The sequence below is a fragment of the Pantherophis guttatus genome, chromosome 1 (assembly GCF_059756535.1).
Source record: "Pantherophis guttatus breed Tessera chromosome 1, ASM5975653v1, whole genome shotgun sequence".
NCBI lineage: Eukaryota > Metazoa > Chordata > Lepidosauria > Squamata > Colubridae > Pantherophis > Pantherophis guttatus.
Window position 1 is genome coordinate 10,700,820 of NC_142063.1, and position 22,669 is coordinate 10,723,488.

The 22,669-nt window shown below is 45.8% G+C and overlaps 1 protein-coding gene across 2 annotated transcripts in view; it reads left to right on the plus strand.

The window, feature by feature from the left end:
• The window catches only part of KDM4B (lysine demethylase 4B), a 254,704-nt gene extending 234,458 nt beyond the window's left edge, over positions 1-20,246 (plus strand). For both annotated transcript variants that reach the window (XM_060691827.2, XM_087871259.1), the window contains 5 exons: positions 13,077-13,262; positions 13,362-13,526; positions 14,869-14,988; positions 16,983-17,075; positions 19,199-20,246. In XM_060691827.2, the coding sequence (XP_060547810.2) occupies positions 13,077-13,262; positions 13,362-13,526; positions 14,869-14,988; positions 16,983-17,075; positions 19,199-19,363 (729 nt within the window). In that variant the 3' untranslated portion in view covers positions 19,364-20,246. The remainder of the gene's footprint in view (positions 1-13,076; positions 13,263-13,361; positions 13,527-14,868; positions 14,989-16,982; positions 17,076-19,198) is intronic.
• Positions 20,247-22,669: the final 2,423 nt, after the last annotated feature.

Below are 22,669 nucleotides of genomic sequence, written 5' to 3' on the forward strand. Positions count from 1 at the left end.
TACCACTACTGGCTAGAAGGAGAGGGGTTTGCGGAGTGGTGGTGGTGATGGAGGAGGAGGAGGAGGAAAAGGACTGGGCAGCCCTTCATGCTCTCTGAGCTTGCTTCTCTTCTTGTAGACGTCTCATTACCCAACTAAGCAACATCATCAGTGCTAGAAGGGAGCGAGGCTTGCTCTCTCTGTTTATGTCCAAGGGGCTTGCCCAGGCATGTTGTTTTCTTCCAGGCGGTTCCCTGATCAGCCTGTCGTTTACTATACGGTGGTTTATCTGAATTGGTAGTTTCTTGGCTGGAAGATTAGAGACCTTCTCCTATGCCTTTGGAGAGCTTCCCCCTTGTGCAAGGGGGGGTTTGGGGCTCTGTTGGCGGAGGGGAAGCGCATTTATGACTCAGGCTGGAGCCACAGCAACACACTGATAACACAAGCGATAAATTGCGCCGAGCCAGCTCCTTTATGGATAACCTGACATTTCCAGCCCGCAGTCCTCTTCATTACCCAGGCTTGTAACAGCAAATTAAAAAAAAAAAAAACCTCTTCTTTTTTTTTTTTTACACGGGGCTGCCTTGTCCTGCTTAATGGGCCTCCCGAGTCCTCCCGAGTCCCCATTAAACCCACAAAGTCCTCAGGCAAACGGCTTTGCCGCTTGCACCCCCTCGGTGTCTCTGCATTGCCGCTTCGTGGGTCAGCGGGGTCCGTAGAGGCAAGCGTGCATTGAGGCCGGGGCAAGGATTGTCGTCTTAGCGGACCAACGGCACTCCGGAGCTGGGGGGCGCAGAGATGCTGTGAAGCCATGGCTCCTCGTTGGGGCGTTGGCTGGTTTGAGAGCCAGAGGTCCACCCGGAGAGAAGGAAGCTGGCGGTCCAAGTTTGCCTGGGCATTCCTTGGGGAGGGGGAAGGGAGGGGACCCCAGCAGTTGGCTGGTAGAACGCGAGAGACCTCTTTTTTTTTTTTTTGGAAAAAAAGGGGAAAAAAATATTTTTCATTTGGCTTGCCCTGTCAGTTCTTTTATTTATTTATTTATTTATTTATTAGTCCAATTTATTAGTCTTCTCCGGAGACTCAGGGCAGCTTACAATGCACTATAGCAGTGATGGCTAACCTTTTTGCCATCGCGTGCCAAAAGCGGGGCGAGCGGGTGGGGGTCGCGGGTGCGGGTGCCCACATCCATAATTCAATGCGCCCCGCCCTCCCGCGTATGTACATGTGACCCCCCCCCATACTTCCCCCTGCTTTTGGCACGTGATGGCCCAGTGGGTCCAGTAGGCCCATTTTTCCCCTCCCCAGGCTCCAGAGGCTTTCTAGGAGCCTGGGGAGGGCAAAAACAGCCTTCCCCATCCCGCCGGAGGCCTTCCTGAGGCCAGAAACAGCCAGTATCCCGACTTCCGGTGGGACCGGAAGGCCTGAAAATCAATTGGCTGGTGCACACATGTGCGCTGGAGCTGAGCTAGGGCAACACTCGCGTGCCCACCAATATGGCTCCGCGTGCCACCTGTGGCACCCGTGCCATAGGTTCGCCATCACGGCACTATAGCAATAGCCTGCGTACTTTTTTTGTATATACCTGCTTATTAGGGCTTTCCCCCCCCCCCCAAGCGGTGTTGTTCTATACAAAGTCAGCTTATTGCCCCCACAATCCGGGTCCTCATTTTACCTACCTCGAAAGGATGGAAGGCTGAGTCAACCTTGAGCCTGGTGAGATTTGAACTCACAGTAATTGGAGGCAGCTGGTGCTACTTAACAGCACTTTAGTCCGCTGCACCACCGAGGCTCTTTTTGTTGGTGGAAGTGGGCTTGGTGTTTTCTTGATAAGGCTGTTAGGCCACCGGAATTGAAAGAGAGAGTCAGCCCCGCTCCCTTCTAGCCCTGCTGATGTTACCTAGCTGGGTCATGAAACGTCTGTAGAAAAAAACAACAAGCTGAGAGAGCACCAAGGACCCCACAGTCGTCCTCTTCCTCTTCCTCCTCCTCCTCCCCACAAACCCCCACTCCCTTCTAGCCAGTGGTGGGATTCAACTGGTTCACACCACTTTGGCAGAACCGGTTGTTAAACGACTGGCTCGCCCCGCCCCTTCCAGAAGTCCCCATGCGCCCCGTTTTGGCTCCCAGGTAAGTGCAGGGAGGCCTACTAGGCCCAAAATGGGGCGTGGGGGTGCGGCACCCCCCCATGGCTCGTTTTTGCTCTCGGGGGTGTGCAGGAGGCCGGGTGCTGCCTGTCACACCCCCTGGCCACGCCCACCATGGCCAAGCCCACCCAGCTGGTCATTAGGGCAGAGAACCAGTTGTTAAATTATTTGAATCCCACCACTGCTTCTAGCACTGATGTTGTTACCTAGTTGGGTCATGAAACATCTGCAAGAAAACAAACCAAGCTCAGAGACCACCAAGGACCCCTCAATCCTCCTCCTCCACTCCACAAAACTCACTCCCTTCTAACACTGATGGTGTTACCTAGTTGGGCAATTAAATGTCTGCAAGAAAAGAACCAAGCTCAGAGACAGGGTGGATTTTATTTAAATCGAGTTGATTTAAATCATGATTTAAATCACTAGTAAAAAGGCTTGATTTAAATCAACTCGATTTAAATCATAATTTTGAAAGAGCAACTGTCACCTCTGCTACTCCTTTGACCCACTGTTGACTCACCGATAGTCCCAGGGTTGCAGAATATACAGCCTCCTGCTACATAACTAAGCTCCAGTTCATGCTGAATAAACTCAATTATTTATGTATCTTAAATAGAAAGCTATTTTACGATAGATTTTTACCCCAAAAGTTTTTTTTATTAAAATAAATTCGATAAAAATCAAAAAATCTGATTTAAATAAAAAAATCCGATTTAAATCAAAAAAATCCGATTTAAATCAAAAAAATCCATTTTTTTTTATTTTTTTTTTAAAAAATCATTGATTTTTATCCACCCTGCTCAGAGAGCACCAAGGACCCCTCAATCCTCCTCCTCCACTCCACAAAACTCACTCCCTTCTAACACTGATGATATTACCTAGTTGGGCAATTAAATGTCTGCAAGAAAAGAACCAGGCTCAGAGAGCACCAAGGACCCCAACAATTCAATCCTCAGCTGCACATTTTCTCTTCTCTTGGCGCTTGCTTTGTCCTTCCGTTTCTGTGCTCTGCTCTAGGAACCTTGAGCTCCCATTGAGAAACCCCAAAGATACCTTTTGGTCCTCCTGGTCTTCTGCAGTTCCTTTAGTTTCCTTCTTGTCGTTGTGTCGCCATCCCCTCATTTTAAGCGTTGAGCAGGAGGTCAGCTAGAAAGCCGTGTCAAAGGAGGAAGCGTAATTGGGGAGGGGAGAGGGAGCTGCAGGCTGAAATCAGGATGCTCCCATTTCGGAGCAAAGGGGGAGGAGAATTCAGGTAAGTGGGCTGCGAATTCCGAAGCGGAGGAAATAGACCAGCTTTGAATGAGTCTCTTGGCGGGAGGGTGGAATAGACAAACGTCCTGCAGCAGACAGACTGTGGTGCAATGACCTGATTAGAGAATGAAACGCAAAACAGGCCTCTGCTCGGTTCTTCTTGACTGAAGAACGACGGGTTCCTCCGTCCAGAAGAGCAACAAAAATGATTAGAATAGAATAGAATCACAGAGTTGGAAGGGACCTTGGAGGTCTTCTAGTCCAACCCCCTGCTTAGGCAGGAAACCCTACACCAGATTAGGGGCCTAGAAGCTAAAACATACAAAGAACGATTGTAGGAACTGGCTACATCTAGTCTAGTGAAAAGGAGAACTAGGGGAGACATGATAGCAGTGTTTATTGATTGATTGATTGATTGATTCGATTTATATGCCGCCCTTCTCTGGAGACTCAGGGCAGCTTACAATGCATTAAGCAATAGCCTTCATACTTTTGTATATACCTGCTTAGTAGGGCTTTCGCCCCCCCCCCCAAGCGGTGTTCTTTTTTTATACAAAGTCAGTTTATTGCCCCTACAATCCGGGTCCTCATTTTACCTACCTCGGAAGGATGGAAGGCTGAGTTAACCTTGAGCCTGGTGAGATTTGAACTCGCAGTAATTGCAGGCAGCTGGCAGCTAAGTGCTACTTTAACAGCACTTTAGTCCGCTGCACCACCAAGGCTCTTATTCCAATATCTCAGGGGCTCCCACAAAGAAGAGGGAGTCAAACTATTCTCCAAAGCCCCTGAGGGCAGGACAAGAAGCAATGGATGGGAATTAATCAAGGAGAGAAGCAACCTGGAGCGAAGGAGAGATTTCCTGATAGCTAGAACAATTAATCAGTGGAACGACCTACCTCCAGAGGTTGTGGGTGCCCCATCACTGGAGGCTTTGAAGAAGAGACTGGGCAGTCATTTATCAGAAATAGTACAGGTAGTCCTCAACTTACGACCGCAAGGGAGCCCAAAATTTAGGTTGCTAAGCAAGAAATTGGTTAAGTGTTGAGTTTTGCCCCATTTTATGACTCTTCTTGCCACATTTATTCAGTGAATCGCTGCCGTTGTTAAATTAGTAACACGGTTGTGAAGTGAATCTGGCTTCCCCGTTGACTTTGCTTGTGAGAAGGTTGACGGGACACGTCACAAATTTGACCAGATGTCAACTTGCAGGCAGCTGATCATTTGTATTCTTTTTTTTTAGAGAGCCGTTGAGGCCACTCGGAGTTTTATCTGTGTCCTCGGGGTCACCTGAGTGGTGCAAATAGGCATGGAGCCTTCTTGGCTGTAGGGCCGCAGGGCAGAAAACATCCTCACTTCCCATTTTTGGCAAAGCAATGCCTATAACATTATTGATTCGCTCAACGACTGCAGTGATTTGCTCAATGACAGCCGTAGAAAACATCATAAAATCGGGCCAATCCCTGGACTGACCCCTGATGAGCAGGGTTCATTTTACAGTCATAAGTCGAGGACTACCTGTAATCAGTGGTGAAATGTAAAATTTGTTACTGCCGGTTCTGTGGGCGTGGTTTGATGGGGGGAGGTAATATGAATATTTATATGAATATAAATATTTTATTTATATGAATATATTTTTATTTTATTTTTTTACTTTTAAAACCATTTTTTCTACAACCTCTTCGGCTGAAGAGGTTGTAAAAAAAATGCTTTTAAAGCCTCTGACGATCCCAGCTGACTTGCCTGGTTTTTTTTTTTTTTAAGCTTCTGATGATCCCAGCTGAGCCGCGCGATCATCAGAGGCTTTTTTTTTTTAACTTTTAAAAGATTTTTTCAACCAAAGAGGTTGTAGAAAAAATGCTTTTAAAAGTAAAAAAAAAAGCCTCTGATGATTGCGTGGCTCAGCTGGGCATGTGGGGGCGGTGGGCAGGGATTTTTGCTACCGGTTCTCCGAACCACCTGCTGCCATCGCTACTGGATCGGGTGATCCGGTCCGAACCGGGAGCATTTCACCCCTGCCTGTAATGAGATCGACAGTCACCTAGCCCTTTTTCACGCATCCTGTTACCAAACCGAGACTGGCATCTCCTGGGCCTCCCTATTTCTCCAGCTTAACTTGTCCACCTTGACCCTTCCCCGCATTCAGTCTTCTCCTCTTCCTCTCGGCCCATTGCTGCAGCTTGTTCAGACCTTTTAAAATCTCCCCTCTTCCCCCCCTTAAAGTCTTGGCTCCCTCTCAGCTCCAAAATGGAGTCATCCGTGGAGTTGAGACGTCTCACTTTGTCACCGCCTAATTCCCCGGCCTTGCTCTGGTGCACCGCCTCATTTAGAAAGTGTATTGTTTGTGCGGCTCCTGATGGGCCTTTTGCAGAGCTTGTCTGTAAATTATGGCGTAGAATCTCAGAATAATTAGTTGTCATCCCCTCTGTTGCGCGTGTGAGTTGTAGCACTCATCCAGAAGCTCCTCTTACTCGGAGCTGCAGCGAAGAGGGCTGTTGGATTTCCTTACCGCATACAGTGTTGAAATCTCCCGCGGGTTGCCACCTGTTCGCTGTCCGTGTATGCACCGTAAGTGCCAGATGTGCGCTGTGCGCACGTACATATGCATTGCATGCCAAATGCACACTACAGGCACATGCACAGTCACGCCAAATGCACGCTGCATGCATGCGCAGTGCACACCAAATGTACACTTCACACGGAAAAAGGAGCCGTTTGAAAGTAAGTAGAACGGCGAGGGGGGGAAAACAGCTGTGCCGCACGAAAATAAATCGCACGGCACAGCTGATTGTTGGAAATATCGGTGCGCCTGAACCGGTAGCTTTTATTATTTCCGGTTCACCCGAACTGGCGCGAACCGGTAGCATTTCACCCCTGCGCGTACATTGCTGTCTTCATACGTTTCAAGGGTTTTTTTTTATTGTATTTCCGCTGCAATGCAGATAGTCCTTGACTTATGACCAAAATTGAGCCCAACATTTCTGCTGCTAAGAGAGAGAGAGAGAGAGTTGCTAAGAGAGTTTCACCCCCATGTTACTACCTTCCTTGCCCCAGTCGTTAATTTATTTATTTATTTATTTATTGGTTCGATTTATATGCCGCCCTTCTCTGGAGACTCAGGGCGGCTTACAATGCGTTAAGCAATAGCCTTCATACTTTTTGTATATATCTGCTTAGTAGGGCTTTTGCCCCCCCCCAAGCGGTGTTCTTTTTTATACAAAGTCAGCTTATTGCCCCCACAATCCGGGTCCTCATTTTACCTACCTCGGAAGGATGGAAGGCTGAGTCAACCTTGAGCCTGGTGAGATTCGAACTCGCAGTAATTGCAGGCAGCTGGCAACTAAGTGCTACTTTAACAGCACTTTAGTCCGCTGCGCCACCAAGGCTCCTTTTAACCGAATCACTGCAGTTGTTAAGCTAGCAATACGGCCATTAAGTGAATCTGGCTCCCCCGTTGTAGGAAAGTCGCAAAACGGGATCACATGACCCTGGAACACTGCAACCGTCATAAATATGAATCATTTGCCAAGCACCTGAATGTTGATCGCGTGACCACGGGATTGCTGCAACGGTCATAAATGTGAAAAACGGTCATAAGTCCCTTTTTTCACTGCCATTGTAACTCTGGTCATTAAATGAACTCTTGTAAGTCGAGGACTACCTGTATTCTGATTCGGAGTTTGGGGGTGACTTTGAGATTCGAAACGGAGCGGTTAGCCGGCATGAGAATTTGCTGCGTTGATTAACAGGGCAGAGTAGGAATACTTGTAGTTAGACTTCAGGATTGAATGTAAGACCGGCTTGGTTGACATGATTTGGAGCAGCAGTTGATTAAAAAGGGAAAAAAAAATAGCTCAGCTATAAAGGATACACTGTGAAGGACGAAGCACCAACAGTTTATTCTTTATTGGTACCAACAAAGTCTTATTATTAAAAGGTCTGTACTTGAATCCTGCTTTAATCAAGGCAAGAAAATAACAGAGTTGAGAGGGACCTTGGAGATCTTCCAGTCCAACCCCCTGCCCAGGCAGGAAAACCTTATACCATTTCAGACAAATGGCTTTCCAATCTCTTCTTAAAAACCTCCAGTGTTGGAGCATCAGGTTCGCCTGATCCGCCAGTAGCGTCCCTTTCTAGATCGGGACTCCCTACGCACAGTCACTCATGCCCTCGTCACCTCCCGCCTGGACTATTGCAACGCTCTCTACATGGGGCTCCCCTTGAGGAGCACCCGGAGGCTCCAACTGGCACAGAGTGTGGCCACACTGGTGGTTATGGGAGCGACGTGGCGTTCCCATATAACACCTCTCCTGCGCGAGCTGCACTGGCTCCCGGTGGTCTTCCGGGTGCGCTTCACGGTTTTGGTTATCACCTTTAGAGCGCTCCATGGCTTAGGACCTGGTTATCTACAGGACCGCCTGCTATCACAAACAGCCTCCCACCGGCCAGTACGCTCCCATAGAGAGGGGCTCCTACGGGTGCCGTCGGCCAAACAATGTCGACTGGCGGCCCCCAGGGGGAGGGCCTTCTCTGTGGGGGCACCTACGATCTGGAACGAGCTCCCCCCGGAGATATGGAGGATTCCGGATCTGCGCACCTTCCGTCACGCGCTTAAGACTTTCTTATTTCATCAAGCTGGCCTGGCCTAAATCTTTTCCCCTTTTAAATGTAAATTTTAATTTGTTTTTAAATTATTGGGTATTTTAAATTTGTCTCAGCCAAATTATTTAATTCGTTTTTATTCTATTTTAAATTTTTGTATTTATGTGTTTTATTCTGTGGCCGTTCACCGCCCTGAGTCCTTCGGGAGTAGGGCGGTATATAAATCCAATAAACTAAACTAAACTAAACTAAACATTTACAACTTCTGGTGGCAAGTTGTTCCACTGGTTAATTGTTCTAACTGTCAGGAAATTTCTCCTCACTTCTAGGTTGCTTCTCTCCTTGATTGCTTCTTCCATCCATTGCGTCTTGTCCTGAAAATTCTGGCATGATTTGAGATACCCAATAACAATCTCTGAAAGGGCAGTTTAAGCAGCCTTTGTGTGTCCAAGAGCTGATTTCCCAGATCGAAAACCAGAGTGAAAGAAAAGCCAAAATGAGAATGGAGTAGATGAGAGAGGTTGAGACGTTGGAAAAAGTGCGTAGAAGAGCAACTAAGATGATCAAAGGCCTAAAACGTATCAAGAATATTTTTAGGAATTGAATATGGCCAGTCTAGAGAAAAGAAGAATTAGGGTTGACATGACAGCAGTATTCCAGTATTTGAGGGGCTGCCCCAAAGAGAAGAGGGGTCAACCTATTCTCCAAAGCACCTGAAGGCAGGACAAGAAACAACAGATGGAAACTAAACAAGGAGAGAAGCAACCTGGAATTGAGGAGAACTTCCTAACAGTGAGGACAATTAACCAGTGGAACAGCTTGCCACCAGAAGTTGTAGGTGCTTCATTACTGGAGGCTTTTAAGAAGAGACTAGACAGCACTTGTCTGAAATGGTATAGGGCAGTGATGGCTAACCTTTTTGCCATCGCGTGCCAGGAGGGGGTGGGGTGGGGGAGGTTCGCGCGTGCGTGTGCCCACAGCCATAATTCTATGTGCCCTGCCTCTCTAGGAGTCTCGAGGCTGGAGACAGCAAAAAAATGTCATTTCCTGTCCAACTGGAAGTTGGGAAACAGGCCATTTTGGACCTCCGAGGGGGTGGGGAAGGCTGTTTTCGCCCTCCCTAGACGCATAGAGAGAATCTGGAGCCAGGTGAGAAAGAAAAACAGGCCTTCCCTCCCCCCCGGCCTCCGGAGGCAGGAAACATCCTGTTTTCCTACTTCTGGTGGGCCCAGAAGGCCTGAAAATCAGCTGGCCAGCGCATGCATGCACACCAGAGCTGAGCTGGCGTGCCCATTGATATGGCTACCCGTGCCATAGGTTTGCCATCACGGGTATAGTCTCCTGCTTGAGCAGGGGGCTGGATTAGAAGACCTCCAAGGTCCCTTCCAGCTCTGATTCTACTCTACTCTACTCTACTCTACTCTACTCTACCCCACCCCACCCCACCCCACCCCACCCCACGCAACTCCACTCCACTCCACTCCACTCTACTCTACTCTACTCTACTCTATACAATGGTCACGAATGATCCAATTTGCCTCTGATTAGAGCAGTGTTTCTGATGCTTTTGGCAACCTTAAGCTGTGCAGACTTCAACTCCTGCCTGGGGAATTTGGGGAATTGAAGTCCACACAGCTTAAAGTTGCCAAAAGCATCAGAAACATTGGATTACACACTCTTGTGTAAATAAGTTGTATGAACCTCAGGGGTCTATGGGACACATGAGATAAGGTGAGAGCAGGACCCTTCCCAAATATTAATCTATCTCAGCCTTCCTTCTAAAACTCTCCCAGCCTATTGAAATACACAGTGAGAGAAACACATTCTGGGCTGGGATTTTACTTCCAGTCAATATCCTAGGAGTCCAGTTGGGGTAATTGTCAATTTTTCATGGTGGAAAAAAAATCAAAACTTACCCCAAGGCCTCTGGACTGGATAGGTTGGAAGAGAGAAAAAAAAGTTTCAGGGTAAAAATGTCCTTGAATCTCCCAGGTTTTATCTATTAGAAGATCATAGTTATAGTCTGGCCAAATTCTGTCTACGGGTAGTCCTCGACTTACAACAGTTCATTTAGTGACCGTTCAAAGTTACAACAGCACTGAAGAAAGTGACCTATGATCATTTTTCTCACCTTAACCATTGCAGCGTCCTCCTGGCCACATGATAAAAATTCAAAGTGAATGGGGAAGCCAAATTCATTTAACGACCGTGATACTAACTTAACAATTGCAGTGATTCACTCAACAACTGTGGCAAACGAGGTTGTAAAATGGGACAAAATTCACTCAGCAAATGTCTCGCTTAGCAACATACATTTGGAGCGCAATTGTGGTCGTAAGTCAAGGATTACCTGCATTAGCTGTAAAGCAAGAGTGAAGTCGATATCACTGTGTAGGCTCTGGGGTTTGTTCCTGACTGTCAACTTGCAAAGCTTTCAAGTTGCCATGAGCAGGAGGGAGGGAGAACTGAAGTGAATTCCATACATTCTTCCTGACCGCAATCAGAAGGAGGGTGTTGGATTTCACAGCCAGCCAAAGTGGTTAATTGGAGAATGTGATTTATGACATGGCCAGAGAGGAGGGCAGAGACAGGGTCATAGGGGAACGTAAATCTACGCAGGATCAGTCCTGACTGCATCCCAGTATTGCAGGAATGGTGCTCCTAATAAATGACTATATTTCCTTTGAAGTTTGGATCATGGCTCATGAATTAATTAGGGCATCTTTCGGAAGCTTGACAGACACCTTCAATCCTTGTGGGGAGAAAAGTTGTGGGCAAGTTTTAAGGACGTAAAAGATTTTAATTTTGGAATCAGCAGCCAAAGGGTGTTTTAGAGCATTGATTCTGAAAAAGAAATAAACAGATGAGTCGAAATAAGACTTTGAAATTAATTACAGGAGTCCTTCCCCATGGGTTGCCTTGGATTTTATTTTAAAAAATATATAAGAATTTAAAATTAATTATAAAAAATCTTCCCGTGGGAAAACGTTGTTGATTAGAGCAAAAACATGATAAGGGGGGATTCTGAAGGTTAGACTCTAGAGGGAACCAGAAAAAAACTGAAGATTATAATTAACGGAGAAGAGACCCATTAATACAGAATGCAACAAAATATTCTTAAGGGTGGAAGACTTTAAGAATATTTGAAGACCATATATGGAGAGGCTTCTCTGAAATATTCCCTTAGTATAAAAATGAGACTTAAAGATCTTATAGGAGCGAAAGAGACCTCAGCAGATTGAGGCTGATTTGAACGTGGATGTAAATATAACAGGCTGCAAGAATGATATGGAACAAGATGATATCCTGAATTTACAAACCAAACCAGCTGACGTCTTAATAATTAAAAGGAGCATTCAGGTAACAAATCAGAATAGACCTGTCTGTTTTGGATACACAAATGAGACCTGTTAAACAGTTTTGGAGGAGATTTTGAGAAGAGAAAATGAAACCAAATGCTGGGGCATTATTTAAAAGAATTAAAAAACCAAGATCGTTAAAAGCAAAAGAATATAAAGTTGGATTATTTGATCGAGGCTAAAATATGTTTTGTTTCTGATCACACTTAATGGACCACTGCTGACTAGGACTGAGTGACAGGCTATATACATACATACATACATACATACATACATACATACATACATACATACATACATACATACATATAGTAAAAGAAGAAGCAGACATACTGCGAACTCAGGAACTTTAAGATTTTAAAAAAAAAAAAAATTAAAATCTTAAAGTTCCGGAGTTTGCAGTTTGCTGATTAGGATTGAATGAACGTTTTAAGAATAAAAGAGATGGGATATGGAAAGAAAGAAGATCTTTTGTTGCAATATCAGAGAAAGCGATGAATTACTATAATCGATGGTACTTGTCTTGATTAAGGGAGGAGCCATTTTTTATCTCTTCTTTTCCTTCATTATGTTTTTCTTTGTTTGCACTTCTTAATTTTGCCTTTGGGAATTTTTTCTTTGAATTCATCTTTTAGCTTTGTAAAGTCTAATAAAAAGGATTTTATTTACTTATTTCTTTTAAAAGCTAGCTGGTATGGGGGATTTAGCAAGAGATACTTCCAGCCTTCCCTCCCAGTTTCCCCATTGACTTCGCTTGTGGAAAGTCATCGAGGAAGGTCACAAATGATCATCACATGACTGCCTCTCCCTGTGATGTCATAACCTTGAGCCAGGCACCTGGATTGTAATCACATGACCGCAGGGATGTCACAACAGCTGTAACGTCTTCAAAGATTGGTCATGTATCCACTTTTTGCAGTGCCACCATAACTTCAAACAAACGGATGTTGGTCGAGGACTACTTGGGGAAATTGAGGCAGCAGCCAGATTAGGAATGGGAGGGTTAGAGCAGCTACCAGCCCAGACCAAAGCATTCTGTTACACTTTGAGAAAGCCCACAAATCGGACGTGAGGTCCGTGATGCTCTCTGAGCTTGGTTATTCCCTTGCAGACGTTTCATTACCCAACTAGGTAACATCATCAGTGCTACAAGAGAGTTGGAGTTTGGTAAAACTATTTACTCAAATAGTAAACAACAGCCTAATCAAGGAACCATCAGGAACACTCCCATCAAGACAGACAGGGCAAGTCACTTGTACATAAACAGAAAGCAAAACCCCCATACTCCCTTCTAGCATTCTGATGATGTTACCTATTTGGGTAAGGAAACGTCTGCAAGAAGATAACCAAGCTCAGAGAGCATCGAGGACCTCTCATTTCAATCCTGAGCTACAAATACTCTCTTCTATCAATTGGACATGAGCGGGAGAGCATTTGTCAATTTCCTGTGTTCCCAGAGGTAGAGTAGTAGCCATTGATAGCTTTCTCCTTCGGAAAATGGCTTGAAACGAGACGTGGGATCCTTCAATGGATCAGACTGAGATCTGGCTGGAATCCTCCATTCTCGTCCTGGAGTCTTGGAATTGCATTGCCTCTGAACAGAACTGTTCTGCTCTTCCCAGCAATTTGCCTTTTCTGAACAGCTCATCCTTGGCAGAATCCGAACTCCTCACTGCCAAAATACTCTGCCATAATGCTGGACCCTCTGCTACGCGCCCTAACCCAACTCCCCTTTTCTTTCCAGAAATGTGTCTACTGCCGTAAGCGGATGAAGAAAGTGTCGGGGGCCTGCATCCAGTGCTCCTCCGAGCACTGCTCCACGTCATTCCACGTCACCTGCGCCCACGCGGCAGGCGTGCCCATCGAGCCCGACGATTGGCCCTACGTGGTGTCCATCACCTGCTTGAAACACAAAACAGCCAACCACGTGGTAGGTCTCCTTTGGATTTGTCCCTCCCCCTTCCTCTTCTCTTCCTTCCTCGTCCCCCGGCACTTTTGGATGATGGAATGTCTCTTTTGTCCTTTCTAGCTTCCCTTTTCCAGAGAGGTCTCCCTGAGCCAGACGGTAATTGCAAAGAACCGGAGCGGCCTCTATTACCGGTGTAAAGTGATTGGGGTGACCACACAAACCTTTTACGAGGTCAATTTTGAGGATGGCTCCTACAGTGATAACATTTATCCGGAAAACATTGTTGTAAGTACCATATTTTTTGGAGTATAAGATGCTCCAGAGTATAAGACGCACCTTAGTTTTGGGGGAGGAAAATAAGAAAAAAAAAATCCTGCCTCTGCCTACCAGCATCCATCAGTATTCATATGGCTAGCGTCCTGTCAGTGTGTGAGAGAGTTGAGGGCTGTTTGGAAACTGAAACAGTATTTGCTGTGTGAGCAACCAAGGAAGGAGACAGCGTGGCTTAGCTCACTAAAGCTGCATGCTGTGCTGATCTCTGAAACTAAAACTGAAACTGAAACTCCTCTCCTCTGCTTGTGTTTTGCTTGTATTTACTACCACATTGGAAAACCTGCTTTTGATACTGTATATTTGCTTCATGTGTTATGTTATATATAAAGAGAAGTTATTGAATCCTGCTGAATCAGTTACTTGTGTGTGCTTTCTGAATGTGATTGCTGCTGCAAACTCTGAGTCCTTGCAGCAAATAGCAAACAGCCAGATCAGCTTCAGCATATTTTTGCAGCCTGATTCATCATGAGCAGCTGATTGGCGGGTGGATCGGCCTCCCGGAATACCCCCAATCAGCTGTTCCAGGCTGCAGGGATTGCCACAGACCATCGCCACCCCCATGCCTCGTGTTTTTGGCTACATTCGGTGTATAAGACGCACCCAAATTTTCACCCTCTTTGGTGGGGGGGAGTGAATCTTATATTCCGAAAAATACAGTAGCTTTGAGTCTTAAGAGTAGAGTGTTTAACATCTCTGGATAGGAGAGTCCTCTTACTCTGTTCTCTGAGCTTGCTTGTTTTCTTACAGATGTTTCATGACCCAGCTAGGCAACATCACCAGTGCTAGAAGGGCGTGGGGTTTGTGCTCTGTTTATATACTAGCGGCTTGCTGTGTCAGTGTTGAAGGGAGTGTTCTTGGTGGTTCCTTGATTAAGCTGTAGCTTACTGTTTGATTCTTTGTCTGAATTGGTCGTTACTTGATTAGAATATGATTGATTCTTGATTGTTTGTCTAGTGTTAATCCCCGGTTATCTTGGTGTATGCTCCTGGAAAGGATATGTACTAGTCTTCTTGCTTCCTTCTTAGTTTTTCTTATTGTCTCTCTTGAAAGTTGTGTAAATGTGGTTTATCTCTCTGTACTTGTTGATGGCCGATTTGTTTGAGTGCCAAGCTTCCAGGAATCCTCTAGTGTTTTTGGACTCGGCTTTGTCTAGCATTCTCACAGTTTCCCAGTTGAAACTATGGTGAAGTCTTGTCAAGTTAAGGCTGTCTGATCAATTCTGACATCCAATTGGGCTCAACGAGGGAAGCTAGCCCACGAGAGCTGCTTGTAACGAAATCCTTTTGCTTTTCAGAGCAGAGACTGCCTTAAGATGGGGCCTCCTGCGGAGGGCGAGCTGGTCCAGCTCCACTTGACCAACGGCATCACCTACCAAGCTAAGTTCATCGCTGCCCACGTCAACCAGATCTTTCAGGTGAGAGCCCAAGATTACTTTACTTTTACATTTTTACTTTACTTTTTTAATCCTGCCTGTGTTGGTTTTACAAATAATTCAAGGCAGGCGAAAATACATAATATTCCTTCCTCCTCCTGTTTTCCCCACAACAGCATCCCTGTGAGGTGGGCTGAGAGAGAAGGACTGGCGCAAAGCCGGCTTTCACAGCTAAGGCGGGACTAGAACTCCTTTTCTCCTGGTGATTGGCCCAAAGTCACCCAGCCGGCTTTCATATCTAAGGCGGGACTAGAACTCTCTGTCTCCTGGTGATTGTCACAAAGTCACCCAGCCGGCTTTCATACCTAAGGCGGGACTAGAACTCCCTATCTCCCACTTTCTGGACCACTTTGTAATCTAATCTAATGACTAAACCAAAGTGGCTGGATTCAAATGAGATCCTTCTGAGGAGCTCAATCTGTTTTTGGAATCGAAAACCTGTCACGATGTCTCCCCAGAGGCGTCTGGGGAAAGTCAGCTGACAGGCCCTGCATTGTAGTCTGGAGAGAACAAGATATTTGCAGGCAAATTGGGTTTGTTGGTGTCTCATTTGGCCTTGAAAAGGAGAAACTCGATGGGGGTAATTGAACAAAATAACAGGATAAGATTTATGGCTGCTAAGCAGACCAAGCAATAAAACCAGCCCATGTTATTCTCTGGATTTAACATGGGCTGTTTTGGGTTGGTTGGTTGGTTAGTTATGGGCCTTGAAGTCATTGTCAACCCTTAGCAATAGGATAGAACAGGGGTGTCAAACTCATGGCATCACGGTGTCATCACGTGATGTATCGGGACTTTTTTCCCCCTTCGCTAAACAAGGCGTGGGCTTGGCCAGTGCGTGACGCATCCGGCCCATGGGCCAGGAGTTTGACAGCCCTGATTCGTCAATGGAAATAATGTTGAAGAAACGGTGGTGTCAGGTTTCGAGGTCATCTCAAATATTATTATTATTATTTATTTAATTTATATACTGCCCTTCTCCAATAGGACTCAGGGCAGTGAACAGCCATAGTAAAAATACAACATATAAAATTTAAAAACAATTTAAAAAACATTAAATACTTTTGGCCGTCAATTTAAAATAACCCAATTAAAACCAATTATAAATTTAAAACTGTAAGGATGGGGTCAAGCCAGCCCGGCTAGATGGAATAGATGTGTTTTCAGGGCCCGACGAAAAGTCCGGAGGTCTGGTATTGTGCGTATCTCTGGGGGTAGGTTGTTCCAGAGGGCAGGTGCCGCCACAGAGAAGGCTCTCCCCCTGGGGGTCGCCAGCCGACATTGTCTGGCCGACGGCACCCTGAGGAGGCCCTCTCTGTGTGAGCGAACTGGCCGGTGGGAGGCTATTGGCGGCTATTAGAAAAACTCCCATTTATTAAGCACGACATTCTGATTCAGACTCCATCGCAGCCAACACTGACTTCCAGACCCAAAACCCTCCCTTTCCGTTCCCCACTCCCCTGCACTCATTGGCCATCTTCCAAGTCACTCTACCCCTAATCTACTGCTCCAGCTCAAAGGAATTTCCACTCTCCCATCCCATCTCCTAGGGGATATTATCTCCAGGGAAAATAAGTAGGTGAAAAGTCAAACGTCCCTTTCCAGACGCCTCCGCCTCTCCTTCTTATGTCAGCACTAGAGTAAATATAGCTTGAAGTGCTGACAGGTGGCAGATAATATCCCGTCGAGTTATCTTGTGTGAATTGTGGCTGTGGCGAGATAGCCATGCCGGGTTGGCCACAGCAAGATGGCCGCAGTGAGTTGGCCATGGTAAGTTCTCCCATTCCGTTCCTCACATTAGATCTTTGCATAATGTGTCTAAAGTAAGATAATTTGGATCTGAGCCAGGAGTAGTGGATCTGAGGCTAACCCTCCCGTTTGGCTGTAACGGAAGAATGTCGGGGAACTTAGATGGAAGCTACGATCCTATAAACCAGAGGCCAAGTGTTTGACACGCGCTCCATTTCCTTCCACAGGTAGAGTTTGAAGATGGCTCTCAGCTGATGGTCAAACGAGGAGAGATCTACACCCTTGACGAAGAACTTCCCAAGAGAGTCAAATCACGCCTGGTAGGTATCTGGGACTCATCCGTGGGGAGAGGAAGCTTGGAGCAGGGTTTGGGGAAGATTTTTGTGAAATTCAGGTCAAAAGTGTGGTGGGATCCCGGGTGCTCTCTGAGCTTGGTTGTTTTCCTGCAGACGTTTCATGACCCAACTAGGGAACATCATCAGTGCTGGAAGGGAGTGGGGTTGGCTCTCTGATTACATACAGGTAGTCCTCAACTTACAACCATAATTGAGCTCCAAATTTATATTGCTCAGTGAGACATTCGGCGAGTTTTATCTCATTGTAGGACCTTTCTTGCCACCATTGTTAAGTGAATCCCTGCAGTTGTTAAATTAGTCATACGGCCGTTAAGTGAATCTGGCTTCCCCGTTGACTTTGTGGGTCCGAAGGTCGCAAAAGGGGATCAACGTGATCCCAGGACACCGCAGCCACCATAAATGTGAGATAGTTGCCAACGGTCTGAATTTTGAACGTGGGACCACGGACGGGGCTGCGCCAACAGTTGTAGATGTGAAAAAATGGTCAGGGGTCACTTTTTCCCCCATGATTTTGTACCTTTGAGCAGTCGCTACGGTAACTGAACGGTTGTAAGTCGAGGACTATTGTGTATACACGAGGAACTTGTCCAGTCGGGATTGGAGGGTGGTTTTCCCCTTGGTCGTTTCCTTAATTAGGCTCTTTTTTTACTCTTTGGTTCAGGGGTGTCAAACTCAAAGCCCGGGGGCCAGATCCAGCTTGCGGGGTGCTTAGATCTGGCCTGCGGGGCCGCCCTGGAAATGGCAAAGGACTGGCCCCTGGTGCCTCTGCCAGCGAAAACGGGCTCCCGAGCTCTGTTTTCGGCTGCGACGGCCTCCCGCAACCCTCTGCCGGCGAAAACGGAGCTCGGGAGGGCTGCGGGCAGCCCTCCCGAGCTCCGTTTTCGCCGGCAGAGGGTTGCGGGAGGCCGTCGCAGCCGAAAACAGAGCTCGGGAGCCCGTTTTCGCTGGCAGAGCGCTCGGGCCACCACAGGTGACCCCGACACAAGTGACATCGAAACCAACACCCACCCCGGCCCCTCGAGGTCAAACAACAACCCTGCTGCAGCCCTCCATGAAATCGACATTTATACACCTAAATTAACAAGACACAACCTTTTAAAGAATGTGTGAATGTGGGGTTTTTTTTAGAAATTTCAGCTGCATGGGCAATAATGCTATGCAGAACACATGGTTTAAATGCCCTACCTACCTACCTACCTATCATCGATCTATCTATTTATCTATATCTATCTATATCTATCGATGTATATCAATCTATCATCTATCTCATCTATCTATCTATATCTATCTATTTATCTGCATCTATCATCTACCTACCTACCTACCTATATTTATCTTATCTATTTATTTATCTATATCTATCATCTATTTATCTATATCTATATCTATCTATATCTATCAATGTATCAATCTATCTATCATCTATCTATATCTATCTATATCTATCATCAATCTATATCTATTTATCTATCTAAATCTATCGATGTATCTATCTATCTATCTATATCTATTTATCTATATCTATTTATCTATATCTATCTATTATCTATCTATATCTATCTATTATCTATCTATATTTATCTATATCTATTTATCTATATCTATCTATTATCTATCTATATCTATTTATCTATATCTATCATCTACCTACCTACTTATCTATATTTATCTTATCTATTTATCTATATCTATCTATATCTATCTATGGATCTATCTATGGATCTATAATCTCACATGCTATAGAAAGCCTAAATATAAAAAGTACTTGCGTGATTAACTACAATTCAAACTGTGACTCCTCTATCAATTTTATCCTAAGCAATTGATGGGGCATCATTGAGATAAGGCCCACACACTGATACATCACACATAGTAGTTTGGCACTTCCACATCTGTAAATAATAACCCCTGCTTTGGTTGGTCGTCTAAGTTGGTCGGTATATAAACCAAGAGCAAACCCCACACTCCCACCCAGGGGCTTGGAAGGGCTTGTTTTTGCGTCCTTGTGTCTTCCCTCCTGCCAATAAAGATCTCCTTGTGGTCTCCACTTTCTCCCTCACGCCTCTCCCGTTCCCGCCCTCCGGCAGTCCCTGAGCAGCGGAGCTCCTCAGGAAGAGACGATCTCAGGAGACGACTTGAAAGCAGCCAAGCGCCCACGGGTGGGCATCCCAAAGAGCTGTGAGGACGGCGGCGGTGGCCCCGGGCCCAACTATTTCACCATCACGGAGACCTTCCTGCATGCTAAGTTCTAGCCGAGGACGCCGAGAGGAGCTTCACCAGGCCGAGCAGCGCTTTAAGTTTCAAGGAAAGGAAACTCACCCCACGGAGAGTTAATTTAAGTGGAAAAACTGTGGCGAGAGAAACCCAGCCGTCGTGCAATAACTTGCAAATTTAAATTCTTTTCCTTCCATTTTGGGGTTTTCTCTTCTTCTTCTTCTTCTTCTTCTTTTGTTTGTTTTTGGACTTTTGGGAAGCTTGACTTGCTCCTAGCCTACCTCTGTTCTTTCTTGATGATTTTTGGAGTGGACTAAACCTTTTTTTTTTTTCCCCTTCTGGGAAGTCTGGGGGAGGGATAGATTTCGTGGGGTGGGGTGGGACGGGCTGGAGAGAACCGTTTCTCCTCCGTCAAAAAACTCGGAAAGAAAGAATACAGGCGAGCGATGTGATTTCTGTGACCGAACTTTCAATCTTTCATTTGTTTGTTTTCATTGGTTTCAAAAACAAAAACAAAAACAAAAAAAAGCCTCAAGATATGGTTGGAATTTGCAATGGTAACTCCAGTTTTTAAAACTCAGCCATCACACTCTCGTTCTTTCTCTTTCTTCCTCTCTCTCTCTCTCTCTCTTTCTTTTTTTTTTGTCTCTGTCTCTGTCTTTCTCTTTTCCTATACAATACATTTCTCTCTCTTTCTCTCTTGTTCTTTTCCCTTCTTCGAAAAGGTGCTATTTCCCCCGACTACTGAAGCAACCTTTTTTGGAATTAGCAATTTGCGTATGTATATATTATATATACGTATATATATTAGAAATTGCCTTCAACATTTTCTATTAAAAGAGAGGAAAAAGAAAAAAGCAAACATGGTGTTTTTTACAAAAAAAAAAAAAAGAAATAAAATTGCACGCAAAACCAACAAAATGAAAGAGTGAAGGCTTTGCACAGATATTTTTTTCCCCCCTCCCTTGTATAAAAAAACCCTCCTGGCCATCGGCCCTCTCCCGGTCCTGTATTTGAATTCAACCGCTTGAGGTTTATGGTGCCCCCACCCCACCCTTCCTCTTCCTCCGAAAAATAAAAATGAAAAAAAAAAAAAAAACTTTGCCATTTTACAGAGAGGGAAGGGAGCACTTCTTATTATTTATTTTGTTTCATTTCGGTGGGGGCTGGGGGAAAATATCTCTTTTATTGGGGTGGGGAAATTAAAACCCCAGACGATGGGGTACGTTTCTGTTAAAACAAAAGACACTTTGAAATGAAAAGTTTTGTAATAAATGACACCATTGCAAACTGTGAGTAGCAGGTGGGTTTCCGTGTTTCAGCCTTTTTTTATACCGGGAGCGTTTTCATTTTTTTTCTCTCTTCCTGTCTAATGCTTGCTGGGGGAATCCTGGGAGTTGAAGTCCATCCATCTTCGACTCGCCAAATTTCAATAACGGTGAGCTGAAGGAACAATTTAAGGTTTTTTTTTTAATTTGATTTATATGCCGCCCTTCTCCGGAGACTCAGGGCGGCTTACAATGCGTTAAGCAATAGCCTTCATCCTTTTGTATATTTATACAAAGTCAGCTTATTGCCCCCACAATCTGGGTCCTCATTTCACCTACCTTTGAAAGGATGGAAGGCTGAGTCAACCTTGAGCCTGGCGAGATTCGAACCAGCAGTAATTGCAGGCAGCTGGTCTTAATAACAGGGTGCTTTAGACCACTGTACTACCAAGGCTCTAAACTACCAAGGTTTAAACCAGGGATGGTCAGTTTTGACCACTTTAAGACTTGTGGACCAAGGATGGTATTCACTTACCTTCACTAAAGGTAAAAGTTCCCCTCGCACATATGTGCTAGTCGTTCCTGACTCTAGGGGACGGTGCTCTTCTCTGTTTCAAAGCCCAAGAGCCAGCGCTGTCTGAAGACGTCTCCGTGGTCATGTGGACTCAACGCCAAAGGCGCACGGAACGCTGTTCCCTTCCCACCAAAGATGGTCCCTGTTTTTCTACTTTCATTTTTTACGTGCTTTTGAACTGCTAGGTTGGCAGAAGCTGGGACAAGTCACGGGAGCTCACCCCGTTACACGGCACTACCTTCACTACCGGTTCGCAAATGTGAGCGCGCGCAATTGCTTTGCTTGCATGCGCCATCTCTGCGCGTGCACAGAGCCTTTCCTGCATGCACAGAGCATCAAAAACAGGATGTGATGACGTCCGGGCGGGTGGGCGGAGCCTCCTGCAGACTCCTCTACCGACTCACCCGAACCGGATAGAACCGGCTGAATACCACCACTATTGTGGACTTCAATTCCCAGAATTCCCCAGCCAGCCATGATGGCTGGCTGGGGAATTCTGGGAATTGAAGTCCACAAGTCTTAAACTTTCCAAAGTTGGACATTCCTGGTTTAGATCTAAAACCAGCTCTGAAGCCTACAAAGAATTCCTTTCTCACCAGGGCCCCAAATCACCTCTTTTGCTCAAGGGGTGCCGAAGTGACGCATTCGCACAACTCCTCACATATTTTTTTTTTTTCAAACCGCCACATCTCCCATCACCTGCTGCTTTCGGCAAAATCTTATTTAGAACTCCTTGTGGTTGCTACTCTGTGTAAAGTCCCATTCAAGGTCTGGAAATACACTCCCATTAAAGGCACCACCAAATCTCCGTGTGTTAAAGGCGTGACAGCTCCTTTGAAGGGGTACCAGCCGTTTCGTAAGCACGACGCGATTAAGCCGCATTGGGGGTTTTCTATACAGGTGGTCTTCGACAAACAGCCACAGTTGAGCCCAAAATGTACGTTGCTAAGTGAGAAATTCGTGAAGTGAGTTTTGCCCTGTTTTACACAGCTTTCCTTGCCACATTCATTAAGTGAATCACTGCAGTTGTTAAATTAGTCACACGGTTGTTAAGTGAATCTGGCTTCCCCGTTGACTTCGCTTATCAGAAGGTCGCAAAGGGGGATCACATGACCCCGGGAGCTCACCCCGTTACGTGTCACTAGGGTTTTGAACTGCCGACCTTTTGATCGACAAGCTCAGCGTCTTAGCCGCTGAGCCACGGCGTCCCTAAATAGTATTTAGTGCAATATAAAAACTGCAAATATTTTTTCTGCGAACCACCAACATTTTCTCGCGGACCACCAGTTGGTGACCGCTGCTTTAGACCCCTGTTCTCTCCAAAGGGAGGCCTGGACGAGACCAGCAAAAAGGCTTTGCAAACGGAGGGGAGGCTTGAAGCACTGATGCTGCTTCTCCGTTTGCAAAGCCTTTTGTCGTATTTGCAAAAACCTTTCACCGCCGAGAACAGGCCGAAAGGGACGCGGGCAGCAAAGTTCTTCCTCAGACTAGCACTGGTGGAG